The following is a 26,891-nucleotide window of genomic DNA, read 5'->3' as shown; positions in this document are numbered from 1 at the left end:
ACGTGGATGACGGTGAGATTGCAGATTTTAAGCCAAGCCGTAAATAAACAATATTGCAACAACTGAGTTCAATCCTCTATGGTTGGGAGTAGGAGAAAAAAAAAAATGCGCGAGCAAAAGACTGGGGTAAATCTATTCAGGTTTCACGCCTCCCACAGGGAAAGCGATCCCCATATCAATCCAGGAAGGCTTCATAGAGGAAACAAGACTTCAGGAGCTGGGGTGGGAGGGGACGGAGATGTAGAACTTTTTAAAATATAATTTATTTATGTTTTGAAAGTAATCTCTATACCCAACGGGAGGCTCAAACTCATGACCGCAAGATCAAGAGTTGCATGCTCTGAACCACCCAGGAACCGCTAGAATGCTTTGATGGGCTTTTGCACTGAGAAGATGTCTCCAGATTGTCAGGGCGGGGGAGGGGCAGGCAGAGGACCTGGCCATGAGTTCCTTACTTAACGCAGTTCCTGTTCTTACAGCTGAAGCAGGAGGGAAACAGAGCCCTCTGGTTTCTGAAGCAGTGCTTGGCTCTCTTCAAGAGCCCGCAGGCCCCCATTCGCCAGACAGCTGTACGATTTGCAGGTACCACTTTCCGTGTCCTTGTCCTAGTTCCTTCAACAGCCTGAGGACCTTTCCCAGTGGAACAGGCCAGGTCCTGGCAGGCCAGGCCAGGCCAGCAAAGCTCCCAAGGGGCGGGACGTCAGGGTGTGGGTGCTGCTCTGTTACAAAACTCAGAGACTGGTGAGGACTGCTTTGTGTCACCCCAAGGATAGGCGTCTTTAGTGCAGAGGGATACCCTCCCCCTGCCCCAGCTCAGTTCGCTGATGACAGAAGAAAGGGAAGTAATTTCTACTTGCGGAAAAAGTCCAGGCAAGGCCAGTTAGGGGGAGGGAAATATAGACAAAAGGAAGTGTGCGTTTTGGGAAGGGACAAAAGAGCAGGTGCAGCCAGGGTCCTGTGGGTCTTTGTGGGGCCCCTGAGGTGCTGTGTGTGCCCCTGTAGGCCAGATCATCCAAATCCTGGATGCGGAAGAGGCCAATGAAATTGAGGAAGTATATACAGGTGAGTAGCAACCCGCTTGCTATTTCTTGCATCTTTTAAGGGTAGTGGTGTTGGTGGGGAAGTCTCAGAAATGAGGGAGAATGGGCAGATAGTTCATGAAAAGTATCACTGGAAAGAATGAAGAGGTAGGCTCATCTTTAAAAAAAATTTTAGATGCTTATTCATTTTTGAGAGAGAGAGAAGGAGACAGAGCCTGAGAGGGGGAGGGGCAGAGAGAGAGAGGGAGACACAGAATCCAAAGCAGGCTCCAGGCTCTGAGCTGTCAGCACAGAGCCCGACGTGGGGCTCGAACTCACGAACCCACAAACCATGAGATCATGACCTGAGCTGAAGCCAGACGCTTAACCAACTGAAACCACCCAGGCGCCCCTGAGGTAGGTTCATCTTAAAGGCGTTTAGCTTTGGGGCATTGGCCAGAGTCGTCCTCCTCTTCATGTCCACTCACTGACCTGCACCTGCATTGAACTCCAGGCCATTCATCAGCCAGGACAGTTCCTTGAACTCTTTCATTTCTCCTCCTCCTTCTTCTTCTTCTTCTTCTTCTTCTTCTTCTTCTTCTTCTTCTTCATGTTTATTTATTTTGAGAGAGAGAGACAGGCAAGCAGGGCGGAAGGGCAGAGAGAGGGGGAGAGAGAGAATCCCAAGCAGGCTCCACGCTGTCAGTGCAGAACCTAACTCGGGGCCCGATCATGACCTGAACTGAGATCAAGAGCTGGACGCTTGACCGACTGAGCCACCCAGGCGCCCCAGTTGCTTCAACTCTTGATAAAAAGGGCCATCACTGAATGATGATGATTTTCTCACTTGGGGGACGTAGTGGTTTCCAGCCCCTCCCTTGTGGAGCCCCCAGGACCACTCCAGTTATGGTCCACGTATTCTCCACCCATCCCTCTGAGACACGACCCCTCCCCCCCACCCCCACCTCATGCTCTTCTCTTTTCCTCTCAAGTCCCATATCTCATCCACTGCTGGGTTCCCTGGTACTGCCCGAAGTCCTTTGAAGTCAGAGGACTTCACTCAGAGGTACTCTCTGGAAAAGAGGACAGCACAGCTGGGCAGGAGGGGGTGGCGGAGGGGGCCAAAGAGGTTGGTTGTGGATGCAGGACAAGAAGCTGTCGGCTCCCTGAGCCCGGGGCGGGCATGGCATCCTGCTTGTGACTGAGCAGTGTGGACTCCCTCCCAGCGGGAATTCTTCTCGGATTTTAAAAGCTGCCGGTTCCCATCCCCCTGTGCTGCCCCTCTCTGCACAGCCGTCCTGGTGAGCCCACCGGCCGGGCCCAGACCTTGTGTCCAGCCTCACGGCATTACTTTTTCCAAGCACCTTCGCGGTCTCCGTGTTACAGCCCTAAAGTACATGCGGGAAGACCCCGACTCCATGGTCAGCTGCCTCGCCGCTCAGACCCTCTACATCCTGGAAGCCAAGGAGAAGCTGCTGGTCAACCCCCCTACCTCTTGCTTCTGCAGCAGGAGGCCAGGAAAGACCTACTCCTGAGCCTGCGTCCTTGGGTCCTGGCCAGGGCGATGGAGACTGTGACAACGGTGACAGTGGGGCCAGGCTCCTGAGCCCTGTCCTAGAAGTGGGTATATGTCCCTGCAGGACCTCTGTAATAAAAGGAAGACGCATGAATTTCTGTGGAGTGTTTCCTGGCCTTTCCAGTTGGTTCTCTGGGGCAGAGCCCTTCATTGTGAGCTGTCTCCTCTGCCTGAACACCTGGTGCAGGCTGGCCTCTCCCAGCCCCACCCCTCCTGCCCCTCTCCCACGTAGCCCGGCGATCGGAGGCCGGAGCGTGGGACGTTCCTGTAACATCAGCCTGAACTACGAAGTGGGAGGAAAGTGATACTGGGACACGTGAGGTATTCTAGGCTCCAGTTGCACCGGGCAGGGTTCCCGGCGGCAGGCCACAGGGTCCACTCTGGCAGGTTTAAGCAGGGCAGTGATTTATTAAAGGGCATTAGTCAGCTCATAAAATATCCCCGGAGATCAGAGAGTTTGGAGACTACCCATCAGGAACAGGGCGGCTCTATAAAAACACCAGTGGGGCTGCCCCCTTGCGCAGCCCAAACCACAGCCCAGGTGACAACACTCAGGACCGGCTCTCAGAAGCTCCGCCACCATTTGTGCAAAGAGCCGGATGTTTCCTCCTCCCGCTCCCAGGGCTGAACTGGGTGAGCGCGATCTCCCGGGGCTCCTGTTAGAGTCCGTCTTAACCCAGCGCCGTCTCACAGTCCCTGGAGTTTATCTTTAGGTTTACACAGGGTCATTGGATGCTCCCATGCCACCTCCAACCCCCCATTGCCCACTCCCACCTCTGAGCCAGGCGTCACCTGTTGCGCCTGACCTTCAGTCAGCCGGGTCCCAAAGCTCTGGGCACAAGGACAGTAGTAACCCAATGTCCTAAAATGTGGGCTCCCCCTTGGCCATACCTGCTCTGACTCGAAAGGAGCTCGGGCCACAGTGAAGCAGATTCCTAGGCTCTCGTCCTGCAGTGCTCAGCTACTGTCACCTGCATCCAAGCCCCCAGGAACATGTGGCATTCTGCCCTCGTTCACCCTCTCCACCCCGACGGGCCTCCTTCTCGGTGGTGGCCATGCTCCTCGTAGCATTCTCTCAGCCCCGGTGCAGCCGCTGGAGTCACTTGGGTCTGCTTGCAAACAAACCTCAGAGGGAGGCAGCATTAAAGCCCACACAAAGGTCTGCCTTGGCCGGAGGGCTCTTCTCACCTACTACCCTTGGCCTGGTCTCTGGTTCTCACATCAGCAGCCGCCGGCTGATGCTGGGGGCCTTATCAGCTGCACCTTTTATAGACGGAGGTGAGCAGAGAATAGCACAAGACAGTGGTACACTCACGTTCCCTTCCCTGACCTCCGAAGCACAATCGGGTCAAGTGTGTCTGTACGGGACCCACTTCAGGGACTGTTCTGATGCCCCCCCTCCCCAAGTCACCCCCTCACGTTGGTCAAGCCAAGTTAACAGGCACGATGGGAAGAGACCACATGGGGGACGTAATGGAAGTCCATCAGGCCATCTCTGTCCTGGTAGGATTGGGGCCAACTCTGTTGGCTTCTCTGGGCCTCCGTCCCTCTCATCTGTAAATCGAGAGCGTTGGAAAAAACCCTCTTTGATGATGCCACCAGGCCTGACAATGGATGGCTCCTATCAAATTCTGAGAAGTGCTATTACATCCTAAATAGTATTTCTCTGCTTCACACACTCCTTTCCAAATTTTCTATAATAAGCAGATATTACTGTTACAGTTTGGCGGGGGAGGGAACCAAATCCCACATTAAAAGAATAAAAGAACAATGTCCCTTCACCTGGTGTTCCTGCCTCCCTACCCCTAAGTGCTTTGGCATCTTCAAGACACAGGGTGACCTGAGTTTGAAAAAACCACCTTTGGAGGCAAAGCCTCTGCAGGGTGAGGGGAGCGGCACAGTCACAAGGTAGAACCAGTTGGAGTCTGTTCCAGGGCCCTGCTCCTGACAAGTTCAGCAGCTCCTGGGCCTCCATTTTCTGGTTTCACCCACACCCCCCAGGCTTGCAGGTGGCCACACCCAATCGTCACCTCCCACAGTCAACAGTGGGCTCTGTCCCATAGGGTGGGATCTTCTGTAAAAGGAGGGCCTGTGGGGAGCAAGGGTGGGACAAGACCAGGTGGGAGGGTGGGGCAGGGAGGGTGGCATGGGGAAGGCTTGGTCAGCCGGCCAAAAACAACCAACCTTAGAAGCTACCCTTGCTTCCCAGGGTGGCCAGGCTCCTGCGCCTTCTGGACGGCCTTGGGAAATCAGGGCAACTCTGCCCACCTGGGTCCCCCTCTGTGGTTTGAGGTCCCCTTTTGCTTGCCAAGACCCTTCTGAGGACCAGGAGCCTCTTGGGTGGATCTCCCCCCTCACCCCCCCTCAGGGAGCCTCCCACCTCCAACCCACGATAATTTCTGCCTCCCACGGACCCACAGAACTCACCGGCTGGATCACCTGTCAACAGCCATAGGTCTAGAGGAGCAGCACGGACTGTGTAGTTTGACAGGACCAACTCGGTTTTATATTCGGAAAACACAGCAGAGAGAGACCCTATTGTCTTCACAATGCAAGACTCAGAAAGTAAAGCTTTCAGAATAGTCTTGGCTGGTGACGAAGATGCAGATCGTCCCCCAGAGGCCACCATGCCCAGGGGATGGGCCAGAATCTCCAGGAGTTGGTGGCATGATCTGTGGTTATCGAAAGGGAAGGTGACCATTAAGCAAAGGAAAACTTCGGGGAAGGTATTTCATGACACTCCATAACTCAGCGCTCCCAAATATGCCACTTCTGCCCTTCCTTCGTTCACTGGCTCACCCACTCGTCCAAGGCCTGTTTGGCATCTGTCGCCGCGAGGCACTGACAGGGAATATGGAAGTAACCAGAATAAAATCATTAGCCTCAAACAGAAAAGAGGGTGAGTTTTATGGTGTGGGAGTTATATCTCAATAAAACTTGCATTAAAAATATTTTCTTGAGAACTGAGCCTGGCAAACTGGATAATTGCACACAGAGCGAACATAGGGCCACCGGTGCCATATAATTTTAGTGAGTGAAGCGCAATCTAAAATTATATGGGGGCCCTGGGCTCCTGAAAATCAGTGGTAACGGGCGAATACATGGAGTTATAAGCACGCGAGTATCTGGGGTGCACAGCAGCGACCCTGCATCTCCCGGGGGGAAGAGCCCATCACAGGTTTGCTTGGCATCTTCTCACACTTCTTTTTATGTTGAAAATAATGAGGCTAATAGGCAGAGGCAGGATTTTAGGGCCTTAGGTTAAAAAAGGGAATATTAGTTTTTAAAAATTGAAAAGCACTGATCTAGAAACAAAAATCAAGACCACTGTGGAGCTGTTTTCTTATACGAGCTTTGAATATTTGTCTTCCCTTCGTAAGTGGCAAGGGAAGGAAAGATGTCTTGTATGTGTCACGCACGGCAGCCTCCAGGCTCTAGGAAAGGCACTCGATGCGTGCCTGAAAGGAAAACGGGTGCTGTGGTCGCGAAGGTCTGGGTTCCAATCCTGGCGCTGTCTTTCCTAGCTCAGATCCTGGACAAGTCACTTCCTCTCGGAGACTTTCCCATTTCGGAAAATGAGAACACTACCTGTCACCCAGGGGAGCGAAGATCTAAGGAAAAATGCCCAAAATAGTGCCTGGAGTACAGCGGGTGCTCATTAAATGCTGGTGCCCCCTTTGCAGCTAATGTACCCATCCCAGGAGACAACATACGGAGTCTGCAGGCGAGGCAACACTCTTAACACCGTTTTTTAATTAAGCCCCACACTCACAGCCCAGGAATTCTCACCCAGAGGCCTGCCCCACCTGCCTAGCACCAACCTCCCACCCCAGAGAAGGGCCGCCAGCTAAAAGCGGGCAGTTCTCAGGGGCCACATCACGACAGATGATGGTCATTTGGGTTTTATTGAGGACAACTTCTTTGAACACACACATCCAGTCTGGGAACAGAAATGTACAGCATGAGGCTTAAATAACTTTCATACACTATGTACAGTCGTCGGCAGAGGTACAAAACATATATACATCTTGTGCTAGCCACATAGCGAGGAGGGCCGGAGCCAAATGAAACCCTGCAGCCTGGGCAGGGGGTGATCACTAGAAAAGAGCTGGTGGGCAGGGCAGGGCCCTGATTCACTTCAGGGGTCTTCTCTGACCCTTGGCTCTTCTTGGAGTCGTTCCCACTTCCCTGCAAAGCTCTCGGGACAAGGGTTCAAAAAATTGGACTGGGGTACGGTAAGGGTTGGGAGCTCATCTGAGTGCCGGGGATGGGTAGGGGGTGGGGGATAGAACAAAGATGCCACAGAAAACAGAACTTTCCTTGTAGACTCTGTCCTCGCACATAAGAGGGCAGTGAGGGATCTGGGAGCCAGGAGAGGAAGGCCAGGCCCAGGGAGGCCTGTGGGGCCAGTGGCCAAGCCCTGGCTCCTGAGGCTGGGCCAGGAGGCTGTGCTAAGCTAAGAGAGCAGTAAGCAGTTTCCTGTTTGGGATGGCAAGCGGACAGATGCCACAGATTTGGGCCACTTGGCGGGAAGAGACTCACCGCTCTTGCAGGGCAGGCCCTGTCCACACAAACACGATGGTGAACACATCGGGCACAGGCAGGCGCTGAAGAGGCCAGGGGCTGTGCCTGCACCCAGCCCAGGCTGCGTCCGAGGATGACGCCAAGAGTCGGCATTGTCCGCGTGATGGAAGAGAGCAGGGCGTTTCTGACTTCACAGCAGCGGCCTGCCTGCGTCTCCACCACACTGGGTGGCGTGAGAAAGTCCCAGCAACAGTCTTCCCTACGGTGGTTTTGTGCTTTAAAGCTGCCCTCTGCCCAAGCGACACCGCCCCAGGCGGGCAGCAGGGCCAGACAACCAAGGGTTGTCCTCGGTTGATGCTGTCGTGATGGTGGGTGGGCACGGAGACCACTCCCAGATCCACACGTGTCCCCTCCCAAGGGGCTGAAGGTGGCGCCATGACCACGTCAAAGGCGTGGGTGTGCCTTTCCTCTTCCTTGGCAATCTCCAAGGGCAGCTGCAGGGGCTCCCCTGGGGAATTCTGGCTGTCGTGGACGAATCGGCCACTCAGACGAAAGCAAACACCGAACTGGTTAATACTGAGAACAGAGCCCGGCGCAGGACTGTGCGGAGAAGGCCCACAGGCGGTCAGCTTCAAAAGCATTCGAGGGGGCTCGGCCTAGATGACAGGCACTGTGGCTCTGGGCTCCTTAGGCTCACTAGGGCTGGCACCCAGTCCGGGCTCGGACGTTTAAAGATCTGGGGCGTGGGGTCGAGTGAGGGAGCTACGCATTCTGATGTGGCTGGGCTGGCGTTGGCCCAGACTCAGGGCTGCAGATGGGCAAAGAAAAGTAAGAAGCAGTACGATGAGCCCAGAGTCAGGACAAGCCATGGGCCGAGGCCTGGTCTGAGTGAGGGCAGGCCCCTCCAGACACAGACATACCCAGTCTACCTTTGGACAGAACCAAGCTGGGGTGAGCCTCCCGGACTCGGGTCTGCCCAGGCCACCTGCCCCCAAGCCTTGCTATTGTGCTCAAATCACAACCATTTTGTGCTTCCAACCTTTAGGATGTTGGGGGCCTGCCCCCTAACTATGTACCTTGGACATCCCTGAAGGAGTAGGCAGAGACTCCAATGCTCTTGGAGCACAGCTTTTGGAAGGGCTCAGGGCTCCCGGGGGACTTCAAGTTTCGAATCAGTGATACTCGCCAGGACAGCAGAGCCAGCCCGCCATGAGGTAGCTGAGCCATCAGAAACAGCAGGAAACGGGCAACGACGCTGAGCACCTCTCGCAGGCCGTAAGGTCGTATCTGGCGCAAGAACGGGCCTTGCAGCTACAGTACAGTCGCCCCAGGCTGGGGCCTCCCTGGCCCATGGGGACAGTGCAGTCTTTTGTGTTTCTACAGTTTGTAAACAGTCATGCAGACAGACTCTTTCTTACAGGTTGCAAGGTTGAAGCTTTCTGATCGGGTGGAGAGAGGGTTGGGGAGGGGGAGAGGTGCTTACTTCCAAGTGGCTGAGGGAGCTGCCGGGCACCCCTGTGACGACTGGAGGAGGAGGGATTTCCGGCCATTGAAGACAGACTGTCCCCGGCTCCTCCGGGAGGCCAGTACTCAAGGGTATGTGCTTCAGCTGACCCAGACTCCACCAGCGTGTCCAGCAGGGGCCACTAACAGCAGGACAGCCTTCTTAGTCCTGGGGGCAGCTCTGAACAGGGTAGAGGCTGGGCTGGGGACTCAGGCCCCCGCAGGTGTTTTTCCCTTTCACAGCTAAGACCGCCTCCTCTGCCCAGTGCGCCGGCACACTCCCATGCCGGGGACCACACAGAGAGGGCTCCGATCCCCTGGGCAAATAGGGAGAGGCACAGAGGACAAACACAGAGCTACCTCTGGAAAGTCTAAAAGTCACTGCATATCTCAGAACAGAGTTGGGGCTCCTGGCCCCCTCACTGAGGACAGGAAGCACAAGACCAGTTAAGCATTGGAAAAAAACACTGTGGACGGGTTGGGGCCCAGGAATGGAGGGATGTCCTGCGACTCCTTCCAAGGCCCAGTCCTGTAAATTCAGAACTGCCCCAACAGGGGGCGCGGGAACACGGATTTAACCACATCCTTGGAGCCTTGACTCCACAGCCCCAAGGCAAAAAGAAACTAGGAATTCCCCTCTTTGCTGCTAATCTAAAGGGGAGGACCTCTTGCCCCATGCCAGCTTTAAGGCTTGAAAATGTCTCTCTTGAATAACCAGAGAGAAAGAGGCTGGAAGGACTTCCTGCCCAGTCGGGGTGAAAATACAGGTGAGCTGGGGAAGGGGCTGGGCCATCCTCACCATCCAAGCCACTTCCTGGTAGACACAATCCTCTGAGCTGCTTCCTACGTGGCCCACACGGGACATTGGGAACGGGGGACCCCTGGCCCTGGGCTGTAGGGTGGAGCTCCCCCGCCTTTGGGGGGCAGCGGGCATGAGACCCCGCGAGTGAAAAGACACATGTGGTGCCGCGGGCATGGCTGGTGTAAGGCTGCCCAGCATGGGTGCCAGGCCCCGGGGTGGAGGAAGGCACTGAAGCATCAGGCGGCCTAGAGGTCAGGGGTGCACTAGAATGGTCCCTGGGGGCAATGTTGGGGACAGGCCCGAGCTGCAAAGCAAACAGAGGAGGTGGTCCTGGAGGGGCTGGTAGGGCGGATTCCCTTTGGGAGTCCCGAGCCCCAAGAGCAGAGGGAAAGAACATGTGGGGAGAAACTTCAAGTCAGTTTCCAGGAGGCAACAGCAAAAAATAAAAATAAAAATAAAATAAATTAAATAGCTGAAGTATTTCTGACTATCTCCCCAAAGGAATTTTTTCTAGCAGCTCTAACCTTGGCCCCGTCGGAAAGGGACCCCAAGGAATTGCTGGGGTCATCTGGGAATGGCTGTTGGTGGCCAAGGGGCTAAGGGTCAGCCGCAGGGCCCAGCTGCCTCCACCTGGTTTCCATGGTTACCTGAGGACTATCATTTTGGGCTCAGAGGCAGGTGCGGTGGCTCCAGAGGCTGCATTAGGGGAGGTAGGGGGAGGCCTGTTCATCGGAGGGGGCGCAGCAGGGGCTGGAGACGCTTCGCCTCCCCTACGGGGCCCCACCACTGGGCCAGAGGCTTGAGGAAGGGCATGGCCAGCTCAGCAGGAGAAAATGTGGCCAGAGGGAGGGCAAGGGGAGCCTGAGGGGCTGCAGGGAGAGAAATGAGAGGGAAAATGCCCTTTGGCTTCACAGCTTAAATTCCCCCCCAACCTCCCTCTCTCCCCAAGAGGCAGGGGCTGGGGGAATAGTATCCCATAGGAAGGTCAAGGGAGGGGAAGGATAACAGGAGAGGGGCAACACCCGATGCCCACACCCTCTGTCCCTAGGGCAGTTGGCCCCGTCAGGCCACAGCTTCCCTTCTGTGCTGTCCAGGCTGCCGGGGGCCGAGGGTCTGGGGGCCATCCTCTGAAAGACAGCCAGGGTGAGGACTGTTGTGTGCTCCTAGGGTGGGCCACCGGGTAACCGCCGAACACTCCAGAACTTCACCGTCAGGTCACTGGGGTGGAGGACAGAGAGGGACTGGTCAGCGATCGAAGGGGGCCTGGCTGGCTACCCCCAAAGCAAAGGATGAGCCAGATTCCCCAAACTCCCCAAATGTGGCTGGGGCCAAAGGGCAAGCATTGCTTAGGATGAGGGCGGACTGCAGGGGTGGAGGGGTGGCTGCTGGGCAGAGGGAGAGGGCCTGTGCTCTCAACGTCCCCAACAGAATTCTCATCATGGGTTTTCGTTGGTGTTGTGTTGTTTTGTTTTGTCCAGGCCTGGCTGCTCCCCCCTCTGCCTGCTGCCACCTGGCACCCCTCTCCTGGGGGTCTGTCCCACTGGTCATGCTCGGAAGAGGAGGGTGGGAGGAAGAGGGGCAGGCAGGGCATTCACTCCAGGCCAGGCAGGGCGTGAAGGGAGAGTAGGGAGGAGGAGTAAAATAATCTCATACCGTTGAGAAGCAGCTCAGACCGAAGTGGAGAAAGAGAGGGAAAAGGAAAGAGGGGGGAATGAGAGAGGAGACGGGAGGGGAGTGTCAAGGCAGGGTGGTGGCTCGGCCCTTTATGGCCAGGACCCGGCGAGGAAGGCAGGGGGTGAGTCCGGGGACGTAATTCCACACCTTTACCCGGCAGTCACTGTTGGGGGAGAGAGGCAGAGAGGCAGAGAGGAGAGGCAAGAGGACATGGGGAGGGAAAGAGGGGAGAGAAGGGACATGGTCGGACGAGAAGGAAAAAGAAGAGACCCCTCTGAGGAGCTCCCCTGTGGGACAGAGGGCCTGGCCATCCCCTGGATGGGGACCAGAGCTGGGGCGGGAGAGAGGCGAGTCCAGGGGGTGGCAGGCCTGCTCTGTGGTCTGAGATTCGTGGATGGGGGAGGGGGGGTGTAAAGACAGCAGGGTGGGGGCTGCTCTGTGAGGGGCAGGAAAGGCTTGCAGATAAGGGGGTGAGTCCTGACCTGGGGCCCAGCACCTTCCTGCTCCCCTGCCCCCGCTGGGCACTCTTTGAAGGCCAGCACAGGCTAGCAGGCGCTGTGGGGTCTGCTCCACGAACCGAGCCTGTTAGGATAGCTGCAGGGGGGCCCGAGGCTCCCCAGCCTGCCCTGCCCACACCGGGGACCGGGGTGGGGAACAAAAGCAGACCTCTCTGCCCAGCACCCACCTGGAAGCAGTGAAGATGTGCTTGGCATTGGTGCAGATGGCGTTGATGGGGCTGTCGTGACCCCTGATCTCTCCGATGGGCGTGAAGTTATCCACGTTCCAGACCTTGATGACGCCCGCGCGGCAGGCGCTCAGCAGCATGGGGCGGCCCGGGACAAAGGCCAGGGCACACACCCAGTCCTTGTGTGCATTGGGGATTTGCTGCGGAAGGAACAGCGCCAGTGAGGGCTGGGGCCAGTGCTGAGTGGGCAGAAGCCAGCAGAGGACCCTGTGCCACGAAGGACAGCTACCAGGATCCCCTCTGCCTCTGAGGTCCCCACGTAGGCATCACTGGTCCAGGAGGCAGGCCAGGCGGGCCCATGGTAGGGATTGCAGGGGCCCAGAGATGGGTCCTTTGGTGCTCCCCCATCCCGGGACAAACCCAAGATCCTGCACTGGTGGAGAACTCTTCAGCCCTCCCAGGGTTAAATGCTCAGGAAAGGGAACATGGTGACTCAGCTTTAGAGTCAAACCTAGCGGCTGAGAGCAGCCCCCTTTCCTGAAAGCCGCTGCGTAATGGGGAAAATGGGGGGGGGGCGCGGTGCTGCAGGGAGGCAGGGGAGTGGACACAAAGGGGAAGAGGGTGGACAACAGGAAAGCTGAGGAGGCTCTGGCCCAAGACCCTGGGTCCCCAAGGCCCTGCCTGGACTGGGGAACAGCCCCACCCTAGTGCCGCCCCCCCTTCCCTTCCACCCTCCATACCTGGATGAGCTCCTGCTGTTCCAGGTCCCATTTCTTGATGCCATTATCCCGGGAGCCACTGAAGAGGATGTCTCCCTGGATGGCAAGACACTCGATGCCATCATAGTGCGGGGGCTCAAAGTTGTGGGTGGGGCCAATGGTGCCGGTCACACACTCGCCCAACTCGAACATCTGCAGGAGGAGAGGCTGGTAGGGAGGGCCCGAGGGAGTAGAGACCGAGGGAGGAGGGCCAGGGCCAGGGCCACCCCCCTGCTATCACACAGCACTGTGGTCCCCAGGAGCCCACAGACCCAGTTTGCCCGGCCCAGGGCAGTAGCCACTGTCCTGGGGGAGAGAGGTGTCCCCAGCAGGAAAGGGGTCCCGGAGGAACACTGCTTCTTCCAAGGACAGAGGCCTCTGAAGGCTCGGGTCTTGACCCTTCCTAAGGGGACTGGAGCAAGGGGTAGGGGGAGACTGGCTGAAATTAACACAGCTCAACATGCAGCCGATCTGGAGAAAGGTGGGTTTGGGGTGTGAACCTCCTTTTAAATTCCTTTTATTTTGTAATAAATATTACTTGTACTTTAAATAGAAACATTCATCATAGCACCGACCACCCTCTGCTTCTCTACTGCTTTCCAGTTTCTGACCGTGTACATATAGCTTTCAGTGATGCAATCGGGGAGCAAACGGAATTAGTGTTGTTTTGTATTCTTTGTGTTTTGTTCTCATTTTATCATTTTAGTAGGTGCGCTGCAGCCCACTCAGCAGGTTTTCCCTAATTTATGTGACTGCTATTCGACCCTTGGACATTTAGTGGTTTTAAATTCTTCACCATTTACAAAATATCGCTGCCATCTACTTTCTGCACACACCTGCTTGCTTCTTTGGGGTGATTTCTTCAGCATAAATCCCCAGAAGTCTCATTATATTTCATGAGTATTCCCAAAGCGATGGGGTGGGGGGAGCAGACAGAAGAAACGCAGAGAATGCCCCCCACCCCCTGCCCCAGGCCGCAGAGGGAGGTCTTCTTAGGTACCTTAACGTAGTGGTCCTTGGAGCCCGTCACCACCAGGTCGTGCTGGCTGGCGGTCTGGGTGACCGTCAGGCACATCACAGGGCCAATGTGGCCAGTCAGCTTGCCAACGGGCTGAAACCTGCGGGTGGGGAGAGGCCCGCCGGTGGGGGGAGATAGATCAGAGGGAACCCTGGGTTGTGGTGGCCGGGTCCATCCTGGAATGAATAGATCTGGCCAGGGCACTCTCCCTCCCTCAAAACAAGATGAACAATCTAGACATAAGCTGTCCTGGGTCCCAGGGATCTTGGGGAACACGGGACCTGCATCTCAGAGCAGGGACACAAGGCCGACAGCACGGGGAAGCAGAGGATCCCCGGGTCCTGCCAGCCCTGGAGTGTGGCACCCAGAGCCGCGATCAGCGTACCCACCTCCGCCACGCCAAGCCCCCTGCTGCCCCCCACGCATCTCCCTGACCTGCTGAGCTCCCAGATGCGGACGGCATTGCCCGAGGCAGCGTACAGCATGGTGCCTGAAGGGCTGAGGGCGATCTGGTTGATCTGATGCTCCCCCTGAGCGCTGGTGATAGCGCGGGTGGATGCGGCAGCACAGGCGTCGCCTGAGGTCACCTGGCCCGAGGACCTGCCACAAGCAAGGAAAGCAAGGTCAGAGATCAAAGGGGTCCATCCACACAGGCAGGAAACCGAGCAAACCTCACTCAGACCAGGCCTGATAACCCAGTTCTTCCAAGAAGTCTTCCCTGACCGACGGAGAGGAGCCAAGCTCCTCTTAGAAGTTTCTAGTCTGACGTGGGGGAGACCAATGGTGATAGTGCCACTCCCCACCCAGCAGAAAAAGACGGTAAGACTCAGTCAGGGGACTGGGTTTGAACCGGGGTCTGGTGGAAAACGCTTAATCTTTCTGAGTCTCAGTTTCCTCCTCTTTAAAAAGAGGTGATAATACGTATTCTATTTCCTGCGCTTCTTTGGTTTTTTAAAAAGACTACTCTTAGAGAAATTACAGGATCACAGCAAAATTGAGGGGAAGGTTTCCCATATCCCCTGCCCCCACGCATGCACAGCCCTCCCCCCCTTACCAACATCCCCACCGGAAGGGTGCGTTTGCTACAACCGACGGACCCAAATGGACACATCATAATCCCCCACCGTCCACAGCTGACCTGAGGGCTCACTCATGGTGTGAGGTTTGGACAAATGTGTAATGACCCGCATCCACCATTATAGTCTCACACAGCAGAGTTTCACTGCCCTAAAAATCCTCTGTGTTTACTCTTTTGAAAGGATCAAGTTAAATCACAGATGACAGCTTATAACGTAAACACAAGGGTGAGCAAGACTTCTGTTAGGAAATAATTTCACTTTGCTGGAGCCCTTGTCTCGCTTCTGTCTCCCGCACGTCTGTCCACCTGAGACCGTCAGGGTCGGGGATCAGGACCAGCTCTGGCGGCTCATTTAGGCAGCTAGGTGGCCAGCGCGGCTTTGGAGTCTGCTGCCGTCTGCTGGGGCCACCCTGATTCCCGGCTCCCCTTTCAGACTCACAGGGGGCCTCCCAGCACACCCCAGGGCCAGGGCCCGGGAGGCTGAGATGAAGCGAGGGGGCCAAACAGTGCAAAGGCTCATTCAAGTTGCTGCCCTGGACGCTGTCCCCTAGCCCAGGGATCTCACTTTGTCCCCCAGATTCAGGTCAAATCCATGTGACTATAAGGGCCTCCGTGTCCAAGTAGCTGGACTGGGCTATACTGAGTAGGTCACCAGGGCTGAGTGCTGGCACCCAGCCCACCACCACGAGCCAACTGGGGGAGTACCTACGTGAGGGTCCGAATGCACTTGGCGGAGTCCCGGATGTCCCACACCTTGATGTAGGAGGTAGACACGGAGAACACAAGCCCGGAATGGCTGCAGTACTTGATAGACACCACGTTGTTGGGGTGGCCCTTTAGCGCCGCGATCTCCTGGCCCGTGACCAAGTTCCACATCTTACAGCTGCGGTCTGGAAGGGACAGGGAGAGAGGCGGGGGGGAGGGCAGATGTCCGTTAGCAGGGGCCGGTCATGCAAGCTCCCCCTGCACGGGGGTTGTGGAGGATGGGGGAGACGGTCCACAGACATCCAGAGGGAGGAGCCCTAGGTCTAAGGGAGAGAAAGATGGGCTCGTGCATGCTCACGTGGTGTGTGTGCGCCCAGAAAAACCCCGGCGAGAAGTCCATTAGAACTTTAGGCCAGGGTTTCTCAAGCAAACTCTATACAAAGACCAGAGTTCTGTGTGTGTGGCCAAGGTGCCCTGGGCTAAAATAAAATTCTTAAGCTTTTGGTGTCTATTCCTACAATTGCTAATAGCTGACACGATCAATGAACAAACGGCGAGCAAATCTTACGGAGAAAACTTGGAATCAACAGATCACACCTGGATTGACAACTCGGCCCCTTCTCGCCGTGCAAATATATATGTATATGACTGTCTTTCTATTGACAGGTCTACTGCAGAACTGTTCTTTCTGCTGGTAAGACTTTTCTGATTTTGTTGCTGTGATTAAGTAATCGTGACTGTGTGAGGTCCCACTGCCAAGATCATAGGGATTTCTTAGATGAAAGTGCTGGGGTAGATGTCAGGGGGTAGTAGGGTTGGGGGACTGGGATGAGGAGACAGGGTGGGGCACCTGAGAAGCTGCCTGGAATTTCTGAGGAAGCTTCGGAAGGAAATGCTGGATGGAGCCACTAGGATGAGCTATGAGGGGAGACTTGGTCAGGGGCACCCGAGCCAGGGATCCTTGAGCCAAGGCAAGAGCCATGAGACAAGGTAGCAAGCAAGCTGACCCCACGTCCTCAACTCCTGGGGGCTCTGTGTTTTCATCTTTACAGCCCGCTCTGGCAAAGGAAGCAGGGATGGGTGTGAGACCTAACCCTACCAGGCCAGTCTGGGTTCTACTCACCTTTGGATCCCGTGAACAGCAGCTCATCCGTGGCGTCCAGGCAGAGGATGGGCTTGGTGTGGCCCTCGGCCATGGAGACGCACTGCAGTGGGGCTGTCCTCGCACCCTTGGCTCCTCCAACGGGGGTGATGATGCCCCTTCCCAGGAGAGAGGGAGAAAGGGGGCACCTGTCAGCCGGGAAGACTGAGGCCGGGTTGAGTGAGGTACACAGATAAGAGGGGGCAGAACGGAGAGAGGACTAAGGCCTAATGAAGGAGACCCCAGAGACTCTGGCCAAATGCCCTCAGTGCCTGAGAGCTGGGAATAGGCTGTGCAGGTGGGGAGGGCCTGTCTGCACAACAGCCTGTCAGTCACCATCTTGAGCACTTCTGGGAGCAAACCGTGTGCTAGGCACAGCAGGAAGGAGACGTGGGCCCTGCCCATGGGGAGTTGCCATCTGATGCCCGCCCGACCAGATCCTGAGACGTAAATGCACGGAGGCCCAAGGGCTGCACTGGCTCCTGCAGCAACTATGACTCCTCCCTGCTGCTGCAGTTAACCCAGCAGGTGAGGTGAGGGGTGCAGAGAGGGAGGATGCTCGGGTTGTCACCCCCCCAAGCACCTCGGTGTCATCTGTCAGCGACTTCTGGAGCTGATAAATGCACACGTGTGTGCAAGTGTGCACACACTCCCGCCCACCCATGAGCCCCTTTTGGACCTGCATGGTCAGACCTGTGACTGTCATTTACAAAGGCCTAATTTAATCCCTTTAGGGGCCCTCAGCTCAGCTCTGGGTTAGGGATGTCAAGGCCCCCTGGGGAATGAGGCCACATACACCTGGAGAAGCACCTCCTCGTTTCCCACGAACGTTCTGGGAGGGAGAATAAGGCTTGTCCTCAGTGAGCAAGAGGATTTTGCTACTCCGGCCTGCTGGAGGTTCTGGGGATTTTTTTTTTTTTTTTTTTTTTTGAGGGTCTTTTGGAATGAGACCCTGGCCAAGTTATGTGCAAGTCTCAAAATATGTTCTAGTTCTTTTCCAAAGAGAACAATGATCCTGACAGTGATGCCGTGGCCTGTGGGCTACTGAAGTGACCAGTGTTCTTCCCACAGTGCTGGTCAGAGCCCCCATGGACTCAGCCAGGCCCCCCTGCAAGGATGGCAATCAGACAGGGCCAGATGCCAGCTGGATGTCACACACACGAGCCCCCAAAGATACCTGCTTCGGACACTGGTTTGGGCCCAGCTGTGTGGCTGGGGAAAAAAGCCCAAGACTGCTGTGGAAAGTATATCACAAGGATAACCCTCTTCAAGGTTATGAGAGAGGCTGGTAGTCTGGCTAGCTTCTCGCGGTGGTAAAGCCTCGCTCCCTGCAGGCAGGTTTGCAGAGACATCAATAGCCCGGGCAGCAGGTGCAGTGAGCAGTGGGCACTGGGAGAGCTGGAGGGAGCTCTCCGCCCAGCAGGAGCTCAGGCCCATCAGGTCCTAGGACATGCTCCTCGAGGAGGGTGCTATGCTGGGGTAGCTGGAGAAACTGGCCACTGGTCATCCCAAAGCTGGGAAAGGAGGTCTCCTAGCACCCGAGGTCCACATACTAGGAGATGTGGGCAGCAGGCACCGCCCCCCTTGCTGCTCTTCTCAGAGCCAAGGTCTGAAATGTGCACCTCACTGGCACAAGCTGAGCAAGTCACAAGGATGCTGGGGACGGCCACCAACCCCTGCCCAGCTGGGCCCTACAGGCCCCCAGGCTTTCCGCAGCCTTGCCCCCTCACCCTAGCCCCCAGCAGAGCTCGGTCCCAGCCCCAGACAACCCCGGGCTCCCATGCTCTCCCCCTCCCTGCCCAGGTGATAAGAAGAGAACAGTGCCTGTGGCAAGCAACTGTGCACCCCTCCCCAAGCCCCCAGCTCCAGCCGGGCCTGGCCAGTCTGAGGCCACGCAGCAACCCTGAGAGGGAGGAACCACGGGGGAGGGAGAGGCAGGCCAGTGGGGAGGGCGGCATGCTGAGGACTCAGGTGTGCAGGCGGGAGGGGAGGTGGAGCAAGAGGCAGAGAGGGGACAGTAGAGAGTGAGAGCTGGGAAGCCAACACGGGAGACATTCTGTGTGTACCTCAGGACCTCCGACAAAGAGGAGTCGCTGTCATCAGACCTGGGGAGGGCAGAAAATTAGCTGGATTAGGGGAGAGAGGAAAACACACGAAGGGATGGCAGAGGCAGCAGCAGCGTGGAAGGTCAGAGGGCAGGTTATTCTCTTCAAGGGCAGCGGGGAGAGGCAGAGGGCAAGGGCGCTAAGGGAAGCAGGAGAGGAGGTGGGGAGGGGCCGGCCGCCAGGGGTCCCTCAGCTAACAGGGTAGGAGTGAGGAGAGGGCCACGCTCCAGGGCGACGTTCAGCTCGTGGGTCATTTGCCGGTTCCAAGCCCCTGGCTGCCCCATCGTACAAGCTGGGAACACCCTGCCCTGCCCCAGCAACGTTCCTACATACCTGAGGCCAAAAGCCATGCCTGATCCTATCTACCCCCTCCACCCCCCACCCCCGGGAGCTGGCTTCTTCCAGCGATTCCTCAGGGACTTATTTACAAAGCCCACTGTCCCCAGCAAGCCCGCTGGGATGGGCCTAGGAGCTGAGTCTATACCATGCCTGGACTCCAAGATCTGGTCCACTGGACAGGGCCAAGGTCTGCAAGACAACCAGGCTGGAATGGCCAGAGTCCCACCTCCATGCTTCTGGAAAAGGGACCTGCTGACTGTAAAGGTATGGTGGGGGTGGGGGCACCCTGGTGGGCCTGGTCCAGGCTCCATACGCTCCTTCCAAAACAGAAACTGAGCCAAGGTGGGTTTGGGGAGGGAGCAGTATTTTGACCTGGCAAGAGACAGTTCTGTGGAGAAGGGCTGATGTCAGGTACCAGGTGCAAGAGCTAGCACTTTCTAGCCTGGGCTGCCCTGAACAACAGCGCTGCCGCCTTCCTCCCTGCCAGGGTAGAGATGCTTTTAGGGAGCCAAGAGAAGAGCCCTCTCAGAGGCTGCAGAGAGTTGCAGAGGGCTGGGGCAAGGTCCAGAGTGTAGGGAGCACAGAGAGGAGCACGAGGAAGACAGGGTCCCCCCTCTCCCAAGGCAGAGTCCCACTGGGAGGAACGTATGCTGGAGCACGTCAGAGGCCCCAGGTTCTGGGCCCAAGTCTGTCACCTTCTAGGTAAATGTCCTTGGGCCTCTTTAAACCTCATTTCCTCTTCTGTAAAATAGGGAAGAGAGTTCTCATGGTTGATTATAGTCCACGTGAATCACATATATGAAAGCAGGGTGCACAGCGAAGGCACCTTCTGAACGCACAGGATTGCTGTTAATACCCACTCGACTATCCGTAGTCACAGCAGCCCAGTGGGAGCTGAACACGTCAGTCGGGCTGATCCTGCCATGTGAAGGCAATTAGGGAGTCCCTTTCTGCTGGGACAGTGCACAAGGGCCACTGGGACCTCGCCTGAGCATGTGTGGCAGGGAGGGAGTGGCTGAAGTGCCAGGAAGGGGCTTCAGAGAAGAATCCAAGAGTCGAAGAATCAGCAGAGGATTCAAGACACAGTTCTGGTGAGGCCCTATGGGGGGGGGGGGGGCTGACCTGTGTGAACATCCCCACCTGACTGCCCCCTGTCCCTGTGGCTTCCTTCTTGCCCTCTCCTGAGGTCCCAGCATGCTGGGGGTGGGGTAGGGGAGGAAGGGTCCACAGTTAGAATAGAAAGAACAGAGACACCAGCAGAAGAGCTTCAGAGCCTCGTCTCTCAGAGGGGCTGGAGCAGCGTGGTCAGGGTCTGCCGGCTGCCCCAACCCTGCCTGCGTCAAGGATCAGCCCACCTCTGCAGCGCCCTCCCTGGCCCGCCCTGGCTCTTACTTGTCCAGTGCTGACCCTTGGCTCTGATTACTGGTGAGACGAGAGAAGACGTTACGGTCGTTGCGGGGCCGAGTAGGAGGGGACGAAGGGGGCGTGAATCCCACATCTGTGGACCTGGCGAGTGGGGACACAGCAGCATCTGTCAGTGGCCACACCCCCAGCCCACAGCCTCACACGCGCACTGTTTCCCGCACCACCTTCTGTCTTGGTTCTAAGGCCTGCAGGGCGGGGGCTGCTGTGCAATGATCCCGGCTCCGGGTTAAGCTCCTGGATGCCGTTCTGAAACAGTCCATCCTCATTATTCATGGCTTCTGTATCTGGGAGTTTACTTGCGCATTAAAACGGATTTGTGATCCCAAATTAACTCTCACAGTGCTTTGGGGTCATTCCCAGACATGGAGCAGAGCAGCCAAAAATTCAAGTCCCCAGATGCACACCTTCTCAGCAGAGGTCAAATGAGGCGTCCCTCTGCCTTCTTGCTCTCCTACCGTAAACAAGTGGCCTTCTTGTGGTCTATTTAGGGCCATGTTTTTTGCATTTTTGTGCTTTTCGTTGGTGATTTCACTGCTTAAAATACCCCCAAAGCATAGTCCTGAAGGGCTGTCTGGCACATGTCTAAGCACATGAAGGCTGAAATGTGTCTTATGGAGAAAATACATGTGTTAGAAAAGCTTCATTCAGGTGTGAGTTACAGTGCTGTTGACTGCAAGTTCAATGTTAATGAATTGACAATATATATTAAATGGGATGTCTTTAAACAGAAACACACATAAAACAAGGTTCTATATCGACTGGCTGACAAAAATGTCATGACCGGAAGCTCTCCGGAACCTACCCCTGAATTTCCCCACAAGCAGTGGTTCAGTATTAGTTCAGTGAACTAATTCCATGTTCACAGTGACTAGATAGAACGTTAAGTACCATGAATACTGAGGATTGACTGTATCGTCAGGGAAGGGTCCAAGACTTCACTGTACCACCCCATTGCAATAGCCCAACATTTCCTCTCCTTGGAAAGCTGTCATCGGGTTTGGCCTACACCCTCCCTTCCTTTGAAGGGTCTTCATGAGTTCAGCCTAAAGCCCTCAGACCGCAGCTCAAGTGTGTTCTCTCAGTTCCCGGGTGAAGTGATGATGGTCTGTGAGGCCCCTAGTATACAGATATCCATGCAACTCCTCCCCACTGAAGGCCCCCACCACAAGCCACTGGTATGGGCATCTGCCCCGGCTTTGGACTGGAGGGAGGGCTGGGAGCTTGAGCAAATCCTCCTGTCTCCCATCAGGTCATGTGGTGGCAAGAGGTCATCTTGAGCCCCTGCTCTTCTAGTACAAAGCTGTATGACTTGGAGAAAGCATCAAAGCTCTCTGAAAACTAAGTGCATGCCAGATGACCCCAGGAGGCATCTGGTGACCAGCAGAAGTTCTGTGGGTCATAGTGCTATGAATGGCTAACCAATTAGAGACTTGGCCACCATTCTGCAATCATCTCCTGGTTTTTCTTTAAACTTCTATGCTCCTCACATGACAAGACTTTAGAAAGGGCTGAGACCTCCCAAGTACCCGTGGTTATGAAAAGGAGCTGAAGCATATCAGTACAATGACTAGTTGAAGCCACGACAAAGCCACCAATGTTGAGCTCATATCAGCCAACAGTTTTGGGCAGCAGGCTTAGCCATCCAGTTCAAGGTGCTTATGGAGATGATATTTCCTGAGCCCATGCCTGACAGGATGGGGAAGGGGCCACTGGGGGAAGCTGAATGACTTAGTCAGACCAGCCCAGATTAAAGTATGCCTGATTATCTACAGAGTAGAACATCACAGCGATTCATGCATCCAAGGACGGCAGTGACTCTGGTGCAGGTTCCGGAACATGCTCTCACCTAATGGGCTGCCCTCGGTCATATGACTTCCTTCGGGTCAGCGGTGATGTCTCCGTGGCTCGAGACTGCCGGGGGCTAGAACAGAAGAGTCCAGTGAGGCCCAGACCTAACTCCCTGCCCACCCTGACCCACATGGCTGGCCCTCCTCCTTACAAAGTACTGCCTCTGGTGGGCAGGCTGATGGTGCGTGAGACCTTGTCCCGGTAGTAGGGGTCTCGTACGGAGAAGCCCACTCCATCCTCTTTGATCTCGACAAGGGAGGCCAGGGACTTGGTGATGTTCTTGGTGGAGATATCCAGTGGGGGACCCAGGCACTCGGCCGACACAGCCTTCATTTGGGCAGACAGCTTGGGCTCACCCTGGGAACAGAAGGACTGGGGTGAACCAACTTGCCCAAACATAACAGGAGAGCTGGGAGAATTCTAATGAAGGAAATAGTGCCACTTGGCCGATGGTGAAACCACTAATGGAAGATCCAGGTGAACACCACCCAGAGACCATCTCTCAAGACTTGTAGAGAATCCAAAGCAACCGAAAGGGTTTTACTGCCCTTATGTGGACTGTGCACACACAGAATGCCCAGACTGACCTCTTTCCTGGTCACCAGCTAATCAGTTTATCCAAAAACTATGCACAACTCACTGTTCCCAGTCTGCAGTCCCTACCCTTCTCTCTTTAATAAATTCTTTTTCTTGGTTCAGATTAATAACTGACCCCTCACTGGTAGGTGAACTCCCCCATTGTTGACTCCCATATTATTGAATCAATAATCTGCATGCAGAATAGCTAGAGGTCTCAAGTTAGTCTTTGACTCAGAGCATGAGGCAGAGTCTGGTGGGGAACGGGGCAATTTTTGAAAGCAGGGCCTCTGGCTCTGGTGACATCATTAGGCTGTGACTCCAGCCATTTCTCCCACCTTCCACCTATCTCAAAAAGGGTTGGGTTGTAACCGGGGTTACATATCCGAGCACCTCCCAATTCCAACCCAGGGCATCTCTATCCCAGCTGGAGGCAATATTGTTGGGTCAGGGCTGGGGGGTGGGGGCAGAGCTACAGAAAGACGGGAGACCAGGCTACAGGGAGACTGGCCCTGCTGCAGCCTGTCTGCCTTCCTATGGGGCTCACCTTGAACTTGAAATCATCATGGCTGGTGGAACCCTTCATGGTGAATGACTGGGAGAAGCTAAGGAAGAAGCAGAGGGAGTTCAGGATACTGAGAGCCTGTCCTCTGGCTCTCTGAGCCTTAGACTCATGGATTCCAAAGAGCCCCCAAATCTAGGCTTAGCCCTGGGATCCTATGGCAACCCCCACCCCCAGCCCCAGGTTCATGCTATGAGCTATCCTCTCACTCATGACTTGGAAACTCACCTCCCCTCAGAGAACTCTGAGATCTCCTCATCTGTGCTGGCATAACCATTCTCTGTGGAAGGGAGGAGGGATGAGTAATGAGAGGCCCCAACAGAGTGAGGGGAGAAGGGATGGCTTCCCTCCCACACCTCACCCACTGGGATCAGACTGGGACTTCTGGGGGAGTTCTGGGGAGGTGAGGGTCCCCCCACCCCAGGGGTTGGAGCTAGGGAGCACTAGAAGAATCTAGGAGCTTCGAGGCCTCTGCCCACACCCACCATACCCTGCTGCACGTTGTAGATGAGGGCCTGCAGTTCAGGGTGTGTCTCAGCCTTCTCTCGCAGGGCATCCAGGAGCAGGTGGTTCTGGGAGGAACCCGCTATGTCTGTCTGCCTCAGCCGTCCCTCTAGCAGCCGGATCTGGGCCTCCTTCTGTGCCACTTGTAGCCCCTGTGGGCAAGGAACCAGGCCAGGGGTTACCATTCCCAGCCTGGCTTTGTGGGCACCTTCATCAGCACCCTCAGACAACCTGCTCCCAAGGCACCTTGGAGGGTGGCCCTCCCAGACATCACCCGTGTACCTGCTGTCCCAGACCTGGGCTAACTCCTAGACATCACCCTCGTACCTGCCCCAGACCAGAGATGCAACCCCACCCTTCTAACTTTCCCCGTGTACACATGTCAGGAGAGGTCGCCTTAGATACGTTCCCCTGTTATGCGCTGAGTTGTGCCCCCACCCTCCCAAATTCACATGCTGACAGTCCAACCCCCAGGACTTCAGAATGTGACTGTATTTGGAGATAGGGTCTCTAAACAGGTAATTAGGTTAAAATGGGGTTCTTAGGGTGGGCCCTAATCCAGTATCACTGGAGGCCTTCTAATAAGAAGACATTAAGACACAGGCACACACAGAGGGAAAACTGCACGAGGCGAGAAGGCACTCGCTTACAAACCAAAGAGAAAGGCCTCAGAAGCAACCAATCCTGCCGACATCTTAATCTTGGACTTTCAGCCTCCAGAACTGAGAAAATCAATCTGTGTTGTTTAGGCCACCCAGTCTGCGGCCCTTTGTCATGGCAGTACTAGGAGACTAACACAGTCCCCTAAAACACAGAGTAGAGCTAAGAGCTTAGTGCGAGCAGAGCGGGTCTCCCCACCACCTTGTCAGACACTCTACATGGTGTCTGTCCCCAAAGACCACAGGCCCCAGGGGGAAGGAGGCCCATCCCCTGGCCAGCTGTCAGGGAGAGAGGACAGGAGCACAGGACAGGTTGATCTGATGTCCGAGTGTAAATCTTCCTGAGTGGAACGTGGTCTATCTGTTTCCCGCTGCCCCTGTCCTGACATACAGATACATGCTTCTCCCAGCAGACTCGAGCCCTGCTGTGGATGGGCCTGGACCAGACACGTAGGGTCACTTCTAATGGAGGCCCTGCTATGTGCCAGGCATCATGCCAAGCCCTTTGCATGCATCATCTTGTTAAAGCCACGCAGCAAGCTAAGAGCTTGCTATTGTCATCACCCCAGCTTTACAGCTTCGGAATCAGAGGCTCGGGGGTGAGGCGGCTTGCCCTAGCCTGTAAGTGACGCAGCTCAGGAGCCAGGCCTGTGTGCTTCACCATGAGGGTAGATCACGGAGGCGCCTGTGACTGCTGGGCCCCCCGCCCGGGAGGTGAGCTGCTGGCCCACCTTGTCAATGGACGCCTTGAGGAAATTGTCCAGCAAGAGACGGGCTTCGGCCAGGGAGCAGGAACTGATGACCACCGATGTGTCCGTGGAGTCCAGCTCCTCCTACGATGGGGAGGTAGAGATCCCTTGTCACTAAGACTGTCCCCCACCCCCCTCATCCCTTCTGCCTCCGCCCAGGCCAGGCCAGGCCCTGTGGGCACCTTGGTCTCCTCCAGCTGCACGATGGTGGCCTGGCAGTCGGTGATGCTGTCGTTGATGTAGTCAATGTTGGCTGCCAGCACCTCGATCTCCTCCGCCAGCTCCTGCAGCCCCTTCTCCTCCTCCGGGCTCTCAGCCTGTAGCCGCTCCCGCTTCCTCCGCAGCGCCTCCTGCAGGAGGAACAGCTCCTCCCTTTTCTGCAGGGAGGGTGATGGAGGACAAACCTCAGGTTGCTGCCCAGCCCTACCCACAGCTCCCCCCAGGTGGGGTCCCTGGGCCCCCCTGCACCTCCGGATTCCAGAGCAGGCACAAGGAGCGAGCGGAATGGGGATGAGAAGGTCTGATGAGCTGGAGGAGTCAGAAGTGGCAGAGGACAGGCAGAGGAGTGCAGACGGGGAGGAAGGGGAGACGGGAGCCCCAGGCTCCTTGTGGTCAGGCCCACCTTGATGAGCCGCTCCATGTCAGCCTCCAGGTTGACAATGGTCATCCTCTGCATGACGATGTCAATGATCCTCCGCTCCAGGGACTGCCACTTGAGCCTGGCAGCCTTACTAAAGCTCTGGCTGGCCCCCTTCTTCTGGAACTTCTTTCTGGGAGACAGAGGCAAAGGGAATTGGTTGGGAACACTCCCTTTCTACATTTCCCTCTCCCACCCCCAGGTTCTCTATAGTATTTTGTAATTAAACAATGTTAATAATATGTTCTTTTGGGGGCAAATGCATGTTTTTTATCATTTTATTTCATCATGAAAAGTGTACTCTTTAATCCCCATCCCCCCACCACCTGGAAGGGAGCACTCTCAGCCTCTGTAGCTCCGTGGTCCCCCTCAGCCCTGAGCCAACAGCCATGGGGACCCGTCACGGGACCACACTTCCCCTGAGCTTGCCTCTCTCTGCTCCTGCCCCCATATTTCTGCCCGCTCTGCCCATGGAAGCCAGGGTACTGCCCACCCGGCTCACCTGGCAGGGCGGGTGCCGTTGACAGCAGGCGCGGGGTGGTCCCCCAAGAAGTGATTGATTTTGCGGTTCCACTGGCGCACGATGCTGGACACAGAGCGGGCCCCTGATTCGGCCTCAGATGAGGTGGTACTGGCTGACACCTCAGCCCCCGAGTCCAGCATGGGTGGCTTCGGTCCCGCACGCCCCGCCACCCTCTCAGACATGGGTTTGGCCAGGCGCCTCAGTGCAGAAACCTGTGGCCAAGAAAAGAGGAACCCAGTGAGCAGGGCACCCGGGGACCTGTGAAAAGGCCCAAACTGGGGGGGAGGGGCCGGAAGGGGAGACTACAGGAGCTGCTCCATCCAGGGTGAGCTTGGGACTGAGAAAGAGCCAAGGGCTCTCTGTTTGATATGAAATGAATACAAGAGACTTCCACCTTTTGAATTAAGGTCTCAGGCCTTTGGGACCAGAGCCTGCAGCCTGTCTTCAGGCCTCGGCCCTCTTGTTGAGCAAGGCCCTACAG

The 26,891-nt window shown here is 56.0% G+C and overlaps 2 protein-coding genes across 6 annotated transcripts in view; both read right to left on the bottom strand.

Annotated features, from left to right (window-relative positions):
* Nucleotides 1-2,734: 2,734 nt before the first annotated feature.
* Nucleotides 2,735-7,760, bottom strand: LOC124510035 (uncharacterized). Of its 3 annotated transcripts, none has more exons than XM_047076704.1 (3): nucleotides 7,138-7,760; nucleotides 5,023-5,267; nucleotides 2,735-4,149 (listed from the first exon to the last, which is right to left on the bottom strand). In XM_047076704.1, exons 1-3 carry the CDS (start codon nucleotides 7,758-7,760, stop codon nucleotides 3,944-3,946), a joined length of 1,074 nt encoding a protein of 357 aa, XP_046932660.1. In that variant the 3' UTR covers nucleotides 2,735-3,943. The 3 variants fall into 3 exon arrangements, with proteins under 3 accessions (XP_046932660.1, XP_046932661.1, XP_046932659.1); XM_047076705.1 differs by having other exon boundaries at nucleotides 2,735-3,858; XM_047076703.1 differs by having other exon boundaries at nucleotides 2,735-5,267.
* Nucleotides 6,482-26,891, bottom strand: part of KIF21B (kinesin family member 21B) — a 49,777-nt gene continuing 29,367 nt past the window's right edge. The window contains exons 18-36 of one of the 3 annotated variants that reach the window (XR_006961573.1): nucleotides 26,390-26,622; nucleotides 25,873-26,020; nucleotides 25,433-25,627; nucleotides 25,233-25,334; nucleotides 23,829-23,994; nucleotides 23,567-23,618; nucleotides 23,324-23,381; nucleotides 22,352-22,557; nucleotides 22,199-22,273; nucleotides 20,320-20,433; nucleotides 18,550-18,588; nucleotides 16,466-16,602; nucleotides 15,347-15,527; nucleotides 13,995-14,159; nucleotides 13,542-13,659; nucleotides 12,524-12,694; nucleotides 11,784-11,983; nucleotides 8,196-10,642; nucleotides 6,482-7,927 (exon numbers count right to left, since the gene is read on the bottom strand). Coding sequence is in view for 2 of the 3 variants with exons in the window: in XM_047076700.1 (XP_046932656.1) it covers nucleotides 10,588-10,642; nucleotides 11,784-11,983; nucleotides 12,524-12,694; nucleotides 13,542-13,659; nucleotides 13,995-14,159; nucleotides 15,347-15,527; nucleotides 16,466-16,602; nucleotides 18,550-18,588; nucleotides 20,320-20,433; nucleotides 22,199-22,273; nucleotides 22,352-22,557; nucleotides 23,324-23,381; nucleotides 23,567-23,618; nucleotides 23,829-23,994; nucleotides 25,233-25,334; nucleotides 25,433-25,627; nucleotides 25,873-26,020; nucleotides 26,390-26,622 (2,415 nt within the window). In the remaining variant the exon portion in view is untranslated. Of the gene's footprint in view, nucleotides 10,643-11,783; nucleotides 11,984-12,523; nucleotides 12,695-13,541; nucleotides 13,660-13,994; nucleotides 14,160-15,346; nucleotides 15,528-16,465; nucleotides 16,603-18,549; nucleotides 18,589-20,319; nucleotides 20,434-22,198; nucleotides 22,274-22,351; nucleotides 22,558-23,323; nucleotides 23,382-23,566; nucleotides 23,619-23,828; nucleotides 23,995-25,232; nucleotides 25,335-25,432; nucleotides 25,628-25,872; nucleotides 26,021-26,389; nucleotides 26,623-26,891 lie in introns of all 3 variants that reach the window. The other 2 variants (XM_047076700.1, XM_047076701.1) reach the window with 2 other exon arrangements.

The sequence above is a fragment of the Lynx rufus genome, unplaced genomic scaffold (genome assembly GCF_022079265.1).
Source record: "Lynx rufus isolate CCGP_SWC_20201006 ecotype Redwood Valley unplaced genomic scaffold, mLynRuf1.p SCAF_15, whole genome shotgun sequence".
NCBI classification, from domain to species: Eukaryota; Metazoa; Chordata; class Mammalia; order Carnivora; family Felidae; genus Lynx; species Lynx rufus.
The sequence above is the reverse complement of the archived record's forward strand: the minus strand, read 5'-3'. Positions and strand labels throughout refer to the sequence as shown.